Source organism: Miscanthus floridulus, chromosome 2 (genome assembly GCF_019320115.1).
Source record: "Miscanthus floridulus cultivar M001 chromosome 2, ASM1932011v1, whole genome shotgun sequence".
NCBI classification, from domain to species: Eukaryota; Viridiplantae; Streptophyta; class Magnoliopsida; order Poales; family Poaceae; genus Miscanthus; species Miscanthus floridulus.
The window spans coordinates 58,849,482-58,868,224 of NC_089581.1; the positions used below are offsets into that span (position 1 = coordinate 58,849,482).

An 18,743-nucleotide genomic window follows, 5' to 3' on the forward strand; every position below is an offset into this window, starting at 1 on the left:
TCCTGGCTCCTACCGCCGGATCCGGCGGTAGCCGCCAGCCCGCCACCTCCCGCGACTCGAGTAGCTCGCGCCGACGGCCTCCCCTCCCCCGCCTCGCTATCTCTCTCTCTCTCTCTCTCTTGGGCTATGGTTACGGGCTTCGGGATAACCCGGTCTGCACGGCCGCACTCGCACCCCGCTTCTCCCCACGCGTGATGCGGGAGACGGGCCTCCTGCCCTCATGGCCACCCACTACCGCCGCCGCCGCCGCTGTTGGAGCACGTAGCCGATCTTAGGACCTCGTCCTCCGTCCTCCGTCCTCTCTCCCTCCCCCTGCTGATGCGGCCTCGGGCCGATCTGGCCTGTTAAAAAGGCCATGCTTTTCGGGCTGTGTCTGGCCCAGGCCCGGGCCGGGTGGCCCGAATGGTCATCTTTACTCTGGGTTATTTCTGCAGCAAGCTTTTACCATGCGGCCAAAAAAACAGTGCAATATGCAGCAGGGGGCAGATTTGTTCGTTCATTACAAACACGCTTCTGATGCACGATTCCCACCCAAACAATGATGCAAGTTACCTTAACTGGTTACATTTTGGCGTTGAAAAGATGATTGATTTGTTTAGTTAAAATAAACAGAAATGATCGTGTGTGTGGCGCTTTATGATGAGGATGGTTCATGTGGCCACGTACTCCTACAGGTTAAAGGCGCAGGGGCCACATCCGGTATGGACTCCCGCGGCGCGGATGCATGATGCGTGTCCGGCCGTGCAGCTGCAGCGGGGAGTACGAGCAGCGCCCATCCGCATTCACCCGGCGTGGCGAGCAGACACGAAGGGAGCGCGTGCTGGTCCCACTCGAGGTTGCCGCCGAGACGCGAGGCACGGACGGACCCGCGCACGCGTCCGGACACACGGGCCCCGGCGCTGATCTTGGTCCGGCCCGGCGTGGGGCCCGGTTTCTGTTGATCTGTGGCGGGTGGGCTGGGCCGCTGGTACTACCAAGGCTTGCGGGCCCGCGCGACCTAAACCGAGCAGGGCTCGCTGATCGGTTGATGCTTGCTGCCCGGCAGGCGGCACCACCGCATCAGCCACCAGGCGCGCCCTTTGCGCAGACGGCAGAGAACTGATGTGTAAACTTCCTCAAAGGCGAGAAACGGCCAGGGGAGGGGCACGAGAGTTGACATCTGCTCGATGCACAAGGGCACAACTCGCACAGTCACACATGAAGCAGGTGACGCGCATGCATGGGCGTGGACCCATTAAGTTAGGAGGCCAGCCGGACAAGCGAGCTGCTAGATCGACGCCCTACTAGCTTGCCACCTACCTAGCTATACATGCATGGGCTCAATCGATAGATGTGGGGATCGATCGACATGACGAGGCCGGCCGGCCGGGCTGCTTTGATCTGCCATGCATACACTCTTCCCCTCATCGATCTCGTGCGCGCGGTCCTTCTTCCAGCTCCCCTCCATGATATGATAGATGGGGATTCGATGGGTACGTTTCGGCGCGCCCGTTGATCCGTCCGCGTCGATCTCCTCTGGTCTGGGCCTTCAGTTGCAGGAGCTAGCGCAGGCGATCGTCGTCCTGGGTGTGCTGTACGTGCCAATGTCTTGGTTGGAAAGAGACGATGATGCGGACGTGAGGCTTCCATCGAACAGTGCCGCGGCCGGCAGTGAGTCAGTGACCCCATCGATCTGTCCGCTGCCAGCGACCAGCGTGCATGCACGCAAAGGCGGAGGGTGGAGGGGGTGAGTACCGTGGTAAGTTATATATAAATAAAGAGACAAAAATGACGTGGACAGACAGGGGATGTAGCTCAGATGGTAGAGCGCTCGCTTAGCATGCGAGAGGTACGGGGATCGATACCCCGCATCTCCATTTTTTTTCATTTTGATTTTTTGTCTTTCTTTTCCGTGCAAGACGTGAGCTTCTATCTGGTTTTCCATTTTTTTTCATTTTGATTTTTTTTCCTTTTTATTCATGCAAGACGTGAGCTTCTTTCTGGTTTACCATTTTGATTTTTTTTTTCTTTCCGGGTTTTCCATTTTTTTATGTTTTTTTTTCATTTTGATTTTTTGTCTTTTTTATTCCTGCAAGAGGAGAGCTTCTTTCTGGTTTTCCATTTTGAATTTTTTTTCTTTCTGGTTTTTCCTTTTTTTTTGTGTGTTTTTCCCCTGCAAGACGTGAGCTTGTTTCTGTTCTTTTTTTTTTGTTTGTTTTTTGCCCTGCACGACGTGAACTTTTTTTAAGGTATATATACTCGGCACAATTTTTTTCCTCCACTTCTGAAGTCACCATTCTCTATTTCTTTTTTTGTTGTTGCCGATGAATTCTAGGCTAATCTCTCATCATATGAATAAAAGCTAACCTGTTTGCTTTGGTAGCTCATGGCCCTTCTCCGTTTAGCTAAATCAAATGTACCATCTGCTAGCTTCTTTTGTGTCTCCATGTTCTGTATTCCTAGTCTACGCTATTTTGAAGCGGAAATGGTCGATCTACATATATATGTTGCTATGATTTGCTATTGAAGTTATGAAATGAACACACCTAAGTAATGTTAAAATGTAATTTTTTATACGTATCTAGCTAAACATATGATCTAGTACTACTAGAGCTTACTGGTCAGAACATGGGAGTGCATATATAGAGGAGTGCACCCCAACCTTTTCCCTTATAACCACATGGACAAGATGTATTAGATGGGTGGAGACAGGGAAGCAGAGGTACCTTAGGGGTGTACAAATAATCCTCTCACGAGGAATTCATCACTAATCGAGTTTCTTTGGTCTTCTCTCTTTCACGTCAGCTACCTTACGTACGATGTCAGCAACCTTCTAGATAGATTGTTACAAATGCTCTAAGACTTATCTCTTTCCTACTGCTTTGAAGCATTCCTTGATGTCTTGGTGCCCTTTATTATGATCAATTCTTGTTAGTTTTGAAATGATATCGACGTACTCTTCAAAAAAGTGAGGTTCACGCTTCCTTGGGAAAGGATGGAGTAGTTCGGGCGGATGATGCAACAGATCGATGCTGCTGAATTGATTGGTTACAACAATGCATCGTGCCGCTGATCGGATCATCCGTGTACACAGGCACAGGCGCACATGCATGGCGGCGGCCCTCCCGCCTCCCCGGCCTATCCCCCACGAACGTCCGGCAGGCTACGGTACCGGCCATGGACACGTGCGTGCACCAGCGACAGCCAACAGCGGCGGCAGGCACCGATCGAGCGGCACTGACGACGGCCCCATATCCGGCTTCGATCGGAGAACGAATTGAAGTCCGGCCGGACGGGGGCCAGCCGCCAGGAAGGATCCTTCATCTCATCAATTCGCCGCCTTATCCTGCCTGCTCCGGCTGTAGGAGTGCGTACGAGTCGCCGCCACCAGACCATGTGCACGCAATGCCATTTACTAGGCACAAGGACTGTGCACTCGCTACTCGGTCACTCCACTCGCAGTACTGTACTAGTAATGGCCACCTCTGAGCTAGCAGCGTGTCCTTCGATTTCCCTTTTTTGTGCCTCTGGATGCGGCTCACGCTTTTTCACTCGCTCCCCTCGCCTTATCCTCATCCACCTGCCCCACGTCGCTCAGTCCGCTCCATACGGAGACGCTCGCCGCCGCTCCCTCCCGAGCTGCTCATGGCGCCGCCCTGCCCGAGCCGTGCGCTGCCCGCCCGTCGCGCCCTCCCTCCCTCCGCGACCTCCGTGACCTCCATGCCACCGGAGAAGAGGGCAACGGCGGCGGCTTCCGACGAGGTAGGTGGGTCCTTCTCTGGATCTGAGCCATCCTTTCTCCACCTCCTTCTCTGGATCTGAGCCCTCCTCCTCCTCCTCCTCCTCCTCTGGATCTAAGGGATGCGACAGTGGCTAGGATTCCGGCGAGCTCTCGGGGTCAGATCTCGACGTGTTGCCATGATTTTTTTGATGTTGCAACAGATGATTTCGAATGTTACAATGAGATTTTTTTCAGGTTGTTGCAATAGATGTTTTTGCGATGTTGCAGTAGTACGGCTTGAGATGTTGCAGTATGTTTTAGTTGCTTCAATCTCATGTTGCAGCAGTTGTTCCATGTTGTTGCAACTGTTTTTATTTCGAGCGTTGTTTTATATGCTTCACACCAGTGTTGCAATAATATGTTTTAAATGTTTCGTCTCCTTCAACCTATTGTTGCAGCAGTTAGTTCGGTGTTGTTGCAATAATATGTTCATGGTGTTTCAACTGCTTCAGCCTAATGTTTCAGCTGTTGTTCCTTGTTGTTGCAATAATATGTTCATGGTGTTTCAACTGCTTTATCCCAATGTTGCAGCTGTTGCTCCTTGTTTGTTGCAATATATATGTTTCATAGTGTTTCAGCTGCTTCAGCCTAATGTTGTAGTAGTTGTTTTCGTGTTGTTGCACGTGTTTTTCTCCAGCTTTCTATGTTGTTCGGGCGCGGAGGGGCGAGCCAGGACGGACGGGGGCGCGTGGTTCGCCGGGGCCTAACGGGCGGAGGTGCTGAGGGTGGCGAACGTGGGGGTGCTGTGGCGATGGGGGCGTTAGGCATGCAGCATGCGCGTCGTGGGCGTGGGGCGGACGCGACGGGCAGCGGGGCGATCTGGGGGCGTGCGGACTCGTGCGACACAGAGGCTAGCGAGCTCTTCGTAGGCATCGTGGGTCGCGGGTTTGTCAGTGTTAGCGGGGCTCTTCGTTCGAAGAAGACGAAGCAGCGGCAGTTCGCGTGAGCGCGCGATCTCAGGGCTGCGGCGTCGGTCCATGCTGCTGCCCCCACCTCGTACCATCACAAGCGGGTCTGCTCCTTGCGCGCGTCGCCAGGGACGTGCTAGTAGCGTGCGGTGCGGAACTAGAAAAGAGACGCGCGCTAAACGTCCGAGCGCCAGCACTCTCGTTTTTTTGTGCGGCGGCCAACCCACGCTCGCAAGCAATATAGCCTTCCTTCGCAGCATTAATAAAGTTTCAGAAGCTCGACTTTTCTTTAGTTCAGAAACCGCCCCTCTTTTCCTGAGTGCAGGTTCAGACTTCAGAGGAGATTGTACGATTATTCCAAGTTCGTTTTCAGTTTTTGCCCCCGGAGCAGAGAACGGAAAACGACGGCCGGCATCGGCATGCACGCAATACTGCAAGATCCGCGGCTCTCCTGTCGCCTAGGGACAGCTGCTGTTGCTTCAGGAATCAGGATAAAGCTTGGGACCCGCTGCTCTCTTTCTCTCTGTCTGTCTCTCTCTTTTTCACAACCAGCCAAGCCAACTCGGCATTATGGAAATGCATGTAGTACTGACAGTTGCGCTCCTGTCTGGATGCGCATGTCCTAATGCCTAGGAGTACTCGTACTATCTGTGTGTGTTACTGTCATGGAGCAGCATCACTTTTTTGAATCTCTGTCCGCGGTCTGGGAGGACCGGAGTAGACGAGCCTCTGCTTTTTGGACTCGTCATATCATCATCCAAACTTAAAGTAGACTTGAGATATAGAGATGCCACAAATTCTTGATGGGGCCAATGATGGTAACCTGAAGCAGTTAACTTGCAGCGAAGAAGGGATGTTTTTGAGTTTTCTTTTTGTTGAAATTCTTGTCACGCAGGCACCGCAGCCCGGGCAGCAATGGTTAACAGTCTCCTAAACAGAAGGGGGCAATCTGCTCACTTGAAATGTAGAAATCAGTTTGCAAATGCATTTCTATGGTCGAATTTTTTGGCATTTGGACACCCCACGTACTTCTGAAACATGAAACAAAGTTCAGAGCAAAACTCAAATTCAGATCATGTCCCATGTAGACGCAAGAGAGAACGTTTGGGTGCATGTAGTCTAAACTGAAACAATTGTTAAACTGCTGACTCTTCAGACACAGATGTTTGGGTGCATCATCAGATCTCAGCAGTATGTGGCCAAGCATGTTCTTGAAGATCTGAAGCATCTATCACTAGAGTTACTATACGTTTTTACGGTAGCATTAAGTCATCGACGGTACAAAACGGGTGCTCTGGTGTCTGTGCTGATGTGCTCTGTACTCTGTACTCTGCACCACGGTCGCTCGAAATTTCGAAAACGTGAACACAAATTTAGAGGAGTTCGGGACTTCCTATCCTATAGATAGAGTATAGATGACCTCTTATAACATTTTTAGGGAACTTTCTTGTTCGATTGAACGGTATAAGGAGACGGGGACAAAATTTTGGAAAAAGGACGACCGACTTATGAGATCTTGTAATTCGAAACTCAGCCCAAGAGATCTTGTAACTTATCAATGGGGGTCCATGCTGGCAACCCGAGCCTGCAAAAGCCCATGTAAATTAGCATACAGGGCAACGAGGGAAGGCCATCAATATTTTGTATTATTTTCTATAAAAAAAAAATCAATATGTTGTACTAGCTTTTCTCTGCGAGAACATCAATGTTAAGTCTTTTTATTAGCTTAAGTTTCCATTGCCGAAACCTAGTATGCACACACTCATATACACATATACATTCACCTCTATGGCTCTATGAGTTGGATAGGCAAATCTCTTAGGCCCTCTTTAGTTTCCAAGAACTGAGAGAAATTGAAAAGTAATTTAACAATAAAATGAGAAACACTTTCTAAATATTGATTTCAATTCATGTGATACAAACGGGTCCTAGCATACAGGCATTGAGGGAAGGCCATCAATATTTTGTAACTTTTTTTACGAGAACCGATGGCCATCAACATTAGGTTTTTTTCATTAGCTAAAGCTCCCCCTCCCTAAAACCTAGTGCATGCACACATGCTCAGACATGTCACTATCACTAAAAGATAGTAGTACCGTTAAATCCTACAAGAAATCTAAAAAAATTTCGAGCACCCATATTACCTAACCAACTGAACTATGCTCAAACCGCTTCATTAGCTCAAGCTGATCAAGGTACTAGGTACCTTGAGTAACACGATGTTCAGTTACTCAAGTTTCCTGCATGTATACTTATCGAGAAGACCCAAGTCCCTACTAAATTGTTCACTCTATTTATTTAGAATGGAAAGAATGTAATTTTGGTCTCAACCAAATCAAACTTTTTTTAAAGTTTTTTTAATAAATATGTAGAAATTATTATCAAAATTTATGTATCCAAATATGTTTATTGTAGAAATATATTTCATAATTAATCTATTACTTCGGTATCATAGATGTTAGTAACTTTTTTTTAAATTTACTCAAATTTAAATTTATTTGACGTCTCAAAAGTGAGGATTATATTATTTTTTGGGATGGAGGGAGTAAATCATTTTGATTTTGTCATAAGTTAAATATCTAAATTTAAACCTGTTTCTAGAAAAATATATATTAACAACATACTTTATGATGAATTTAATGAAACTAATTTAATTGTAGATGTTTGTAGATTTTCTATGATCTTAATAAAAGTTGAAAAGTTTGACTTCAAACTAAACTAAAAAGACTTACATTTTGAAACTAAGAGAATGTATCTTCACTCGTGATCATATCACATCAGCTACATATATAATTCTACTCCGGCACCGCAATCTCGGCAGCCAATGAGAAAAGTTTCCCCTGCAAGAAGTATATAAATCATAATAAAAACACCATCGACATCAAGCTCCGGTACTCAAGCAGTGGCTTTGGTTTACACAAATGAAATAACATGACTTCGCAGCTTGGCCAGAGAGCACCGGCAAATTTCGTCCCTCAGAAATAAATTATATATACTCCTCGTTTTCAAGCGTCAGATTGAAGATTTTCAGGAAGAGAGGCAGGCCTGCCCCATTGCTGCTAAACAAATGTTTCAGGTCGATCATGTTGCTGTCGATTAATTGGTTGCCGATTCAATCACATCGTCCAATCTGGCAATTTGCATGGCAAGGTCACCAACTAACTCTCTCAGTTTATTGCCCTGTCGAGGCCTTAAATATCTAGCTTCTCGATGATTTGAGAAATATATATATATATGTAAGCCGGCTTCATCATATGTTCTTTTTTGGCTTCATGTTTGGAGAAGATATTTTGGTAGTTGATAAGGCCACTGGGAAAGCGTCAGTGATATTTTACTGTTGTCGTCTCTGCTGTGCTGTGTTTAGTCTCAGATAAGTACAAACGTTTTACCCTTATTTAATTGAGCGACAGAGCTCCTTCCTTTTATTTCCAAAAAAAGGAGAAGAGAAGTGCAAACGTGCGTACAAATATACTACGCCAAATTCATGTCTCTAGACGGACAAGCGAGCATAATTCATCCAGCACCGTGCACGAATGGAAGCTGTCAGACCGGACTGATTTCGTTCCGGAATGAAACCATATATGCTGTTCATGAGCCAATAATAATACTAGCATCCAAATGTCGAAGGAAAAAAAAAACAGTCGGTGGCAACTAGCAACAAGGCATGACAAACTCAGCTCCTTAGTTATTTCATTCTTGTACTGAATCCTCGTCCACAAACTTTGCATATGTGATATATCACATCTCTGTATTTCTGCTATCACCCAACAGCATTCTAATCCTCTACTTCCTTCTTTCTGGATATGTTGTTTCTAGTGAACAAGAAGTTGTTAAGAAACAGCCAAAGGAAAATAATGTACCAACATGGAAATTTAAATTTCGGTAAGAAAGAACTTATAAATATATTGGATATACATTTCATATAGAAGGGGCCGAAAAATGCAAGCATATGTTCAGATTTTTTACTAGATAATAGACATCATATTGGTATCGACAATTGACTCGGTTACTCAGAATGAGTTTTCTTGGTTGACTTGTATCCACGGGTATAACAACACCAAAGACACGGCAGGCAAAGACCAAGCAGTTGCAGATTTGAATCATGGCCAATCAACTCTGGCAGTTGCAAATCAAACTCGGTGCAAGTGCCATGCAGTTTAGTGCAGGTAACCTGTGCCTTCCACTTCCACGTCTAGTCCCTGCAGTTTACCAAAGGAAAAGGTCTATCTATGCAGATTGAAGTTGGTTTAGTTGCAGACGTTCACATCTGATAATCTGAGTGACGTGATGAAGAAGATCATTTGACCCACACATCGGCAGTATATATGACGCAGTTCAGATGACGAAACCTAGGTTACTTTGCATTTCATTTGGCGGCCGTTTCTGACCTTTTGCTGGCAACGTGTCGAAAAGCGTATGCACCTAATTGCCCTCCACTAAAATAAACCATGGATCTCGCTCGGAGTATCACTAGATTGATTTTCTTCAGTACATTAAGTTGACCATGGGAATTTACTGTTATATAGAACTCCTTGAGGATAAATAAATTTACAAATAGTGCTAGTTGCATGGAAGTAAGTGTAGTGCTGGTGCTAGTCACAATCTTAAGCCACCATTCAATTTGGACATGTCAATGTCAGTAACATGTTGTATGAAAGCGTTACGAAATGAAGTGTGTCATAAAGTTTAGAGTTGTACAGGCCCGTTCGGCTTACCCCATATTCGGCTTGTTTTTTCAGCCGGAACAGTTTTTTTTCTCCCACAACAATTCAGCCAGAACAGTGTTTTTCAGCCAGTTTCAGCCAAGATTCAGACCAGCGAACGGGGTCAGGTGGTGATGCACCTATGATGTCACTCACCCCCATCCTCCTGAATGGCCAATTGAATATCACTGAAGCTTTGTGTCTATGCTACTAGTATTATGCCAAAACCATGTGACTCTTTAAAATCTCTGTACTTGCATGGTTAATCTAGCCTCAATATTTAATCCATGCAGCGTGTAAGAAATCAGGACCATTTGACTTAAATATGACTAGATCAAAACCATTCATATTGCATTAGCTTTAGGCTAAATTTATGCATGCCGAGTTACTCCAAATGCTACGATCATATCAATATCATCTTCACTGGTAACCATTCACTTGCATGGCGTAAGGGGCAGGCTCCGGAAGCTGCGCAACGAATGAGGAAATTTCCTCTGCATCAAGTTAACTGTAAACCAGCTTGAAAACGCCACTGACATGGAGCTTTGGCACTCACCCTGTTGCTATCGTCTGAAGTGTCTTTGTCCTGAACCTGAACAAATAAAAAAATCTAGCTTCCCAACTTGCCCAAAAAATCTAGCATCGATTGGCAATTTGGCATAAAAATACACAGCTCATTTTCAGGCAGCAGATTTAAGATTTCCAGGAAGGGAGGCAGCCCTGCACCATCGCCGCTAAACAAATGTGAAACGTTTCAGGTCATGATCCTGTTGATTGATTGCTTGTTGCCGGCAATCACAATATCACATTCACAGGTCGCCACCTGATTCTTCAGTTTATTGCTGGTTCGGAAACTGAGCATCTGCCGAATGATTTCAGTCAGTACAACTTGCGAAATACGCGCCGGCTTCATCATATATTCAGCTAGCATATGTATGTTTGTTTGTTGCTGAGCAGACAATTTGTGCAATGTTTATGCGTGCGTCATTATTTGACAGGCACACAGTACCTTGTTTATTTCATCAGTAGGCTGCTTATGACAACGCCAGCCAGTTCGATCTTGCTGTCACGTCACTGCTGCGCTGTGCATAGTCCCGATCAGAGCAAGAATTGGTAAGCAATCTGGCATAGGAGTATATGTCAAGCACGTTCAGACATACGGATGAGGGTGCGAGAATTCATCTAGCGCTGCATGTGTGTGTTAAACTTAACATCAAGTTATTTCAGATCGTTGTAACCATATACGTTAACATCATCTTTCAACCAGATTTCCTTCCTTGCTTAACTTGTATAAATGCATGAAGTAAACAGAACAATATGCAATTCAAAGCTGTTAATGCGCCGAAACGTAGTACTAACACTAGTTTCAGGTCAAGTCAAGGACACCAAAGTCCAACGGACGCGGCAGGAAAATACCAAGCAATTTCAGGTTTGACTCCGGTGTGCCAACTGGCCTTATCAATCGATCAGCGAACTCTAGGACTAGGACACGACCGTAAAAAACTGCATTGTAGTTTATCCTGTAGAAGTGTAGATAACACTGTGCCTCCCATTTTATTTCTATCTTCTATATAGTCTCTGCAGTTGGTTGTTAGTTTAGTATTTGATCTGATCCTTAGCAGGGGTTTCAGTCGATTTCTCTGCGTGTGTCACCTGTGTTCAGTAAATTCAGTAGAGATTGGCCAGAGATCAGAGATTCAGTTTGTAGTTGCTACTTCTTCAGTAACTAAATCCACATCTTGCTCCAGCGAACTATTACTGAAATCTGCTCCTATCACTACTGCTTGGTTATTTCATCCAATTCAGACTGTGAAAAGCAAACCAAATCACCACCCGCGCGCTTAAATGACAAATCGCAAGTTAACTGACGCAGATGTTCTAGTTTGAGCAATGGATGACGCCATTCTTGTGACGATCCTGCGGTGACTTCACAATGCATTTGGTTTAGTGCCTTCTGCTGACCTCGCGCAGGCGATTGAGGAGTGCTGAACTCTGCGCACGCCACAACATGACCGATTCTCCCACTAGTTTCTCAGGACAACTTTCGGGTGTCAATTTTGGAAAGCCGAATTACCCGACATGAACTTTTCATGTAACCCCTGGATGTGTGTATGATACGCCGATGTTGCCATATTCCAGAACAAAAATGTTTATCAGGTGATGTGTCAAGAACATATGGCATGACAGTCTAACTGACTATTTTTTTTTCTCATGATTACTACTCTCCATGACCAGATAATAACTGGTCATAGAGCGGCAACTGATCATCAAATGAACCCCCTGATTGATGCATATTTAATCCTTTGTGACCGTCAAAAATCAAAACCATGTGACTAGCAGATATGGCTAGATTTTGACCTATTCCGTTGCCATCTTGATATTGTAAATTGGAGGCCTCCAACAGAGATCCACGTTAATTGTTATAAAACATGCTAGGAAAAAATGATATATATTAACATTAAGAAACATGTAGCCAATAATTTGGTTTTCAATCATCATCACCCATAAGAGGCATAGGAGAATTGTTGGCCCACTAGACCACCGGCTCAGGTGAGTCGACCACTCACCAGTCTTGCCGACAACGGCCGAGCACGACAGAGGCTGTCCGACCACACATACTATGGCTAGAGGTAGAAGAAGAAGGAGAACAGAGCATACACACAGTACAAGCACCAGCGTTGGCCGGAGCCCTGTATAGGAGATGGCAAAACTGAACTCTCTTTGTTGAGTTGCAGTGGCAAACTATATATAGAACTCTATTCATCTAGTCCTAATACAACTCCCATGCTGTACAGTGACTAGATAACACAGCAAGGCTAACTCTGGCGCCTGCCCTTGCATGTGGCTACAGTCCGACAGGTGAGCTGTTCGACGCCTACCTCTATAGCGGCTACAGTACCACAGCAGGGGGTCTTTTCAGTGCCGCCTTCCCTTGTTGTGTGTTCACACAAGGAAGCAGTAGATTATCTAACAATTTTTCTCCTAATCCTGCTGCTATCCTTTATACCTCCTCTATGCCGACCATCTCCTTCAGCTCCGTGAGTCGAAGACGTCCGAGCGGCTTGGTGAGGACGTCCACGAGTTGCCGACCAGTTTCGACGAACTCAATGACGATCTACCCTTCATCGACATAGTCTCTGAGGAAGTGGAACTTCACGTCGATGTGCTTGCTCCGGTCGTGGAGAATCGGATTCTTCGCAAGGGCGATGGTGGGCTGGTTGTCCACTATTAGTGCTGGTGGGTGAGCTTCCACGCCGGTCAGCTCGTCCAACAGCTGACGTAGCCACACAACTTGGCACGCCGCTGTGGCCACCGCTACATACTTTGCCTCGCACGTAGACAACGCCACCACCTTCTGTTTCAGCGACAGCCATGAATTTGGAGCCGATCCGAGGAAGACGAGCACTCTAGAGGTGCTCCGCCGTCCATCGATGTCCCCCGCTATGTCTGCATCACTGAACACTGTGAGCTGCAGCCTACTCCCGCCTGTCTTGGGAAAGATGATCCCTTGATCCGCCATCCCCCTGACGTAGCGTAGTAGCCGCTTCACCGTAGTCCAGTGATCCTCTCTGGGATCATCCACGAAGCGACTGGCGTAGCCCACGGCGAACGCAATGTCCGGCCTCATGTGGACTAGGTAGCGCATACCGCCAACGATGCTCCGATAGAGTGTTGCATCCACCTTCGCCACGGTGCTGGCCTTCGTCAGCTTCAGCCGCTCCTCCATCGGAGTCACGCATGGCTTGCACTCAGCCATGCCGCTCCGCTTCAATAGCTTTGAGGCATACGTGCTCTGATCGAGCGTGAGTTTCTCCTTCCTCTATCTCATCTCGATGTCGAGGTAGTAGGAGAGTGCGTCAAGATCGCTCATTCAAAAATGAGCCGCCATCTCACGTTTGAAGCTGTTGATGTCCTCCGTGCGCGCGCCGGTGACGATCAAGTCGTCCACATACACGCCGACGATGAGCTCCTCCTTCCCCCATCGCCGCGTGTAGAGTGCGTGCTCTGTTGCACACCGCTGGAACCCAAGCTCGCCCAGCGTGGCGTTAAGCTTGGTGTTCCATGCTCGTGGGGCCTACCGTAGCCCGTAGAGCATTTTGCGTAGTTGGAGCACCTTGTGCTCCTCTCCCTTGACGGCGAAACCTGGAGGTTGCCTAACAAAGACCGTCTCCGCCAGCTCGCCATTGAGGAAGGCCGATTTAACGTCCAAGTGATGGACGCGCCAGTCCTTTGCAGCTGCCAAGGCTAGTACCAAATGGACAGACTTCATGCGCGCTACTGGCATAAAGACTTTCTCGAAGTCGATGCCCTCGCGCTAAACAAAGCCTCAGACGACGAGGCGTGCCTTGTGCTTGACAATGGCATCAAGCTAGCCCCGTTTGACCTTGTACACCACTTCAGGCTGATCGGACTGCATCCTAAAGGTGGATCGATGAGCTGCCATGTCTCATTTTTCTCGATCGCCTTCATCTCCTCCAGCATCGCCCATCGCTAGTTTCCATCACGCTCAGCCAGCGTGAACGTGAGTGGTTCCTCTACACTAATGAGCATCAGCTCTTGGTCATTGAGCAGCCGACCAGCCAGTCCTGAGGGCCCTGTGCTGTCGACGATGTCGTCCAGCCTCTAGAACCGTACCTCCTCACCTTCGTGGAAGGCATCCATGAACTTAGTAATGTCACTTGGAGGCGAGGCGAACTCGATCAGTGTTGATGGAGTTCCCTGTTCTGCCAGAGTGCTCGGCACAACATCTAGAGTGCTCGGCATCCTGGTTGTAGTGCTCGGCACTACTTCTGGATAGCTCATCACTACTCCTGTAGTGCTCAGCACCACTGTAGGAGTGCTCAGCCTTAGCCTTAGAGTTGTTGGCACCACTACAAGACCTCTTGGCTCCACTATGGAAGTGCTCGGCACCCGTCCTAGAGTGGTCGCCACAACTGCAGAACCTCCCGGCACCATTCCTGGCATGCTCGACATCCCTCCAGGAGTGCTCAGCACTCCTCCCTAAGTGCTCGGCATCGCCCCAAGAGTGCTCGGCTCTGTTGCTGGAGTGCTCGGCACCCCTCCCGGAGTGTTCGGCACCTCTTCCCTAGCATCTCCACCACCATGGATGACCAGGTGCTCGACGACGAAGGTGCTGGTGAAGCCGCTAGCTTCCCCCGTGCTCAGACTGTTCTAGTCCCAAGCCGCCTTCTCGTCGAACACGACATCACATGAGATAAGCACCTTGTCTCCATGTGGGTCGTAGAGCCGGTATGCCTTGGTACCCTCTGCGTAGCCCAAGAACACCATCGATGTGCTCCTGTCCTCCAGCTTGGTGAGGATCGGCTTCGTCTTCCTAACATGGCCGATGTAGCCAAATGTCCAGAGGAAGGACACACTTGGCTTGCGCCCATACCAAGCTTCAAATGGTGTCTTGCCCGTCTGAAAGCTCTAGTTTGGTTTTAGTGAATTGATGAAACCCTAAGTGCTAACCTAGTTTATCAAGTGATCATGAGATAGGTAGCACACTTCAAGTGGATAAGCCAATAAAGATCATAACATGACAATGGTGATGACATGGCGATGATCAAGGGCTTAAACTTGAAAAGAAGAAAGAGAAAAACAAAAAGCTCAAGGCAAAGGTATAATTTGTAGGAGCTATTTTGTTTTGGTGATCAAGACACTTAGAGAGTGTGATCACATTTATGTTTGATAGCCATACTATTAAGAGGGGTGAAACTCGTATCGGAATACGGTTATCAAAGTGCCACTAGATGCTCTGACTCATTGTATATGCATTTAGGATCTAGTGGAGTGCTAACACCCTTGAAAATATTTGTGAAAATATGCTAACACATGTGCACAAGGTGATACACTTGGTGGTTGGCACATTGGAGCAAGGGTGGAGAAGTTAGAAGTGAAAACAGAGCTGATGCCAGCGTCGGTCAAGTGACCGGACGCTGGATCCAAAAGCACTGGACGTTGACTGCCTACGTCTGGTCACGTTGACTGGCGGTACAGAGGCTAGGGTTAACCACCGAATGTGGGGCTGTGTCCGGTTGAGCTGAACCGGACGCGTCTGGTCGATGAAAATCATGTTTCGACCCTTACTGTACTCGACCGGACGCTGAGGCTCCAGCGTCTGGTCAGTTTCACCGGAGTGTCTGGTCAGCTTTATAGCCGTTGAAAACTGACGAACAGCGTTTGAAGCTGGTGACACATGGCATCCATCAGTGGACCGGACGCTGGGTCTAGGGTCCGGTCAAGTGGACCGGAGCGTCCATTCAGAGCACAGTGTGCCCAGTGAAGGGGTACAACGGCTCTATTTCGTGGGGGCTTATATTTAAGCCCTATGGTCGGCTATGGCTCACCTCTTTGGTCATTTTAATTGACATAGCAACCTTGTGAGCCTAGCCAAAGTCCTCCCACTCATCTCCATCATTGATTCATCATCATAGTGAGATTGGGAGTGAATCCAAGTGCATTGCTTGAGTGATTGCATCTAGAGGCACTTGGTGTTCGTGTTTTGCTATGGATTTCTCTTGTTACTCTTGGTGGTTGCCGCCACCTAGATGGCTTGAAGCAGCAAGGATCATTGAGCGGAGGTGGTGATTGTCTCTGGCTCTGATCATGGTGATTGTGAGGGGTTCTTGACCTTTCCCCGACGAAGCGCCAAAAGGTACTCTAGTGAATTGTTTGTGGCTTGTGTGATCCTCATCTTGTGTTGGTTGTGCGGCACCCTATTGAGGGTTTGGCGTATGAATCCAATTAGCGCGTGAACCTCCAAGTGAGTGAATCGCCACAACGAGGAGTAGCTTGCCGGCAAGCAAGTGAACCTCGGTAAAAATCATTGTGTTCATCCTTTGATTCTGAGGTGATTGGTCTTCATTGATATTCATCCTTGTGATTGATTGGTTCACTCCTCTACATGGTGGTATAACTATCTTGATCACTCTCTTTACATTATCACAAACTAGTTGACAAGCTCTTTAGTGTAACTAGTTGTGAGAGCTTGCTGGCTTGGTTGGTGTGGCTCTTTAGTTAGTCTTTGAGAGCACACTAACATAGAGTAGTGTCATACCTCTTGTGTGAATCGACACTATCTAAACTAGAATTGTGGTAGGTGGCTTGCATTTTGAGTAGGCTAGCGCAACACTTGCTTCGTCTCATAATTGTCTAACCTTTTGTTAAGTATTGTTGTAGAAATTTTTATTAGGCTATTCTCCCCCCTCTAGCCATTAGGACCTTTCAAATGGTATCGGAGCTGAGGTCACCGTTATTTGAGGCTTAACAACCTTTGGTGTTAAAATGGCTCAAATCAACAACACCAAAAAGCCATCCCAATTTGATGGCACAAATTATCTTTATTGGAAGTCAAAGATGACAACACACATCAAGTCAATCAATAGAAAGGTGTGGAAGGTGGTAGAAACCAAAATTGAGATTGGTGATCCGGAGAATCCCACCGCCGCCGAAGAAGTGCTTCTCCAAAACAATGACATTGCTCTAAGTGCCATTCATGATGCAATTGATGAAAGAACATTTGAGCAAATCAAGAATATTGAGATGGCACAAGAAGCTTGGAAGAAGTTGGAAGAATCATTTGAGGGCACTCAAGCCATGAAGGGTGCAAAGGCATACATTCTCAAAGAGAAGTTTGCAAGCTTCAAGATGAAGGACGATGAGAGTGTGCCAGAGATGTTCTATAGGCTTCAAGTGCTTATCAATGATCTCAAAGCACTTGGAGAAGAGGTGAAGGACAAGGACTTCTCTCACAAGTTCTTGAGATGCTTGCCTTCAAGATTTGGTACATTGGTCACCATTCTAGTAAGAAGCGGTTTGGACACCATAACACCAAACCAAGTATTGGGAGATATAATGACCGATGACACCTATAGAGATGATGATGAGAAGGAAGAAAAGAAGGAGAAGAAAGATGAGAAGAAGGATGACAAGAAGAAAAGCGTGGCATTCAAAGCCACATCATCCAAGGGCAAAGCAAAGCAAGAAACATCAAGTGAAGAAGATAAATCTTGGGATGATGATGATGATGAGAGGATGGCTCTATTTGTCAAGAGATTTGGCAAGTTCATGGTGAAGAAGGGCTATCGTGCTAGAAGAAAGAAGTCTTCATTCAAGAACAAAGAAGAGTCAAGAATGTGCTTCAAGTGTGGAAGCAAAGATCATCTTGTTGCTCAATGCCCATACAATAGTGACAATGATGATGACAACAAGAAGAACAAGAAGAAGGACAAGAAGGAAAAGAAAGAGAAGAAGGACAAGATGGCCTTCAAGAAGAAGAAGGGTGGTTCATATGTAGTCACTTGGGATAGTGATGCTTCCTCAAGTGATGATGATGATGATGATAGTGATGATCACAAGACCACCAAGAAGAAGGTTATGCTAGCATTGCCATCAATGAGAAGCCTTCTCTCTTCGAATCTTCATCATGCTTCATGGCAAAGGCCACTAAGGTACAATCTTGTGATGATGAAAGTGATGAAGAACATATTGATGATAATGAACATGAAAATGAAAATGATAGTGATAGTGATGATGATGAACCTACTAAGGACAAACTCTTTAACATGCTAGAAGATGCTAAAGAACACTTTGACATTAAGAGAAGGGAATGCAAGAGCTTGAATAAGGAGGTAAAAGCCCTTAAGCAAGCCCTTGATGAGCTCAAAGCAACTCATGAGAAGCTAGAGGTAGCCCATGAAAAGCTTGGCAAGGCTCATAAAAAGCTTGAAAAAACTCATTCCACTTTGCTTAATGAACAAGATAAAAAGAAGCATGTTGAAACTTGTGATGTAGATGTAACTTGTGATTTAATTGATACATCACTATCTATGCCTATCATTGTTGCTACTACTAACCCTTCTTGTAGCACTTCCATTTCTACCTCATCTAGTAGTGATGGTCTCACTTGTGATGCCTCACTAGTGGTTGAGAATGAGAACCTCAAGAAGGAGGTCACTAAGCTCACTCACAACCTAGCTAAGGCTTATGGTGGTGAGGACCGCTTGCTTATGGCCTTGGGTAGCCAAAGAGCTTCTCTCTACAAAGAAGGATTGGACTATATCCCCAAGAAAGGCAAAGCGGCCTTTGCTCCTCACAAGACTAGTTTTGTGAAGAACAATGGTCGGTTTTGCACTAGTTGCAAGCAAGTTGGTCACAAAGAGCAAGAATGCAAAAATAAGAACAAAAATGCTAATGTATCCTTTATTAAGCTTGATTCATGCTATATGCTTACTAAGGGTACAAATGGTGTAAAGGCTAAGTTCATTAGCAAACCATGGATGGGCTCAAAGAAGAAAGTCATTTGGGTGCCAAAGAGTTTGGTTACTAACCTTCAAGGACCCAAGTAAGTTTGGGTACCTAAAAAGAATT

The 18,743-nt window shown here is 46.5% G+C and overlaps 1 protein-coding gene and 1 non-coding gene across 2 annotated transcripts; one reads left to right on the forward strand and one right to left on the reverse strand.

The window, feature by feature from the left end:
* Nucleotides 1-1,783: 1,783 nt before the first annotated feature.
* TRNAA-AGC (transfer RNA alanine (anticodon AGC)) lies at nt 1,784-1,856 on the forward strand. Its single transcript has one exon. It is a non-coding gene; the product is annotated as a tRNA-Ala (tRNA).
* Nucleotides 1,857-12,486: 10,630 nt separating this feature from the next.
* On the reverse strand, nt 12,487-13,098 carry LOC136536604 (secreted RxLR effector protein 161-like). Its single transcript, XM_066528843.1, has one exon. The coding sequence runs from the start codon at nt 13,096-13,098 to the stop codon at nt 12,487-12,489; it is 612 nt and encodes a 203-aa protein (XP_066384940.1).
* Nucleotides 13,099-18,743: the final 5,645 nt, after the last annotated feature.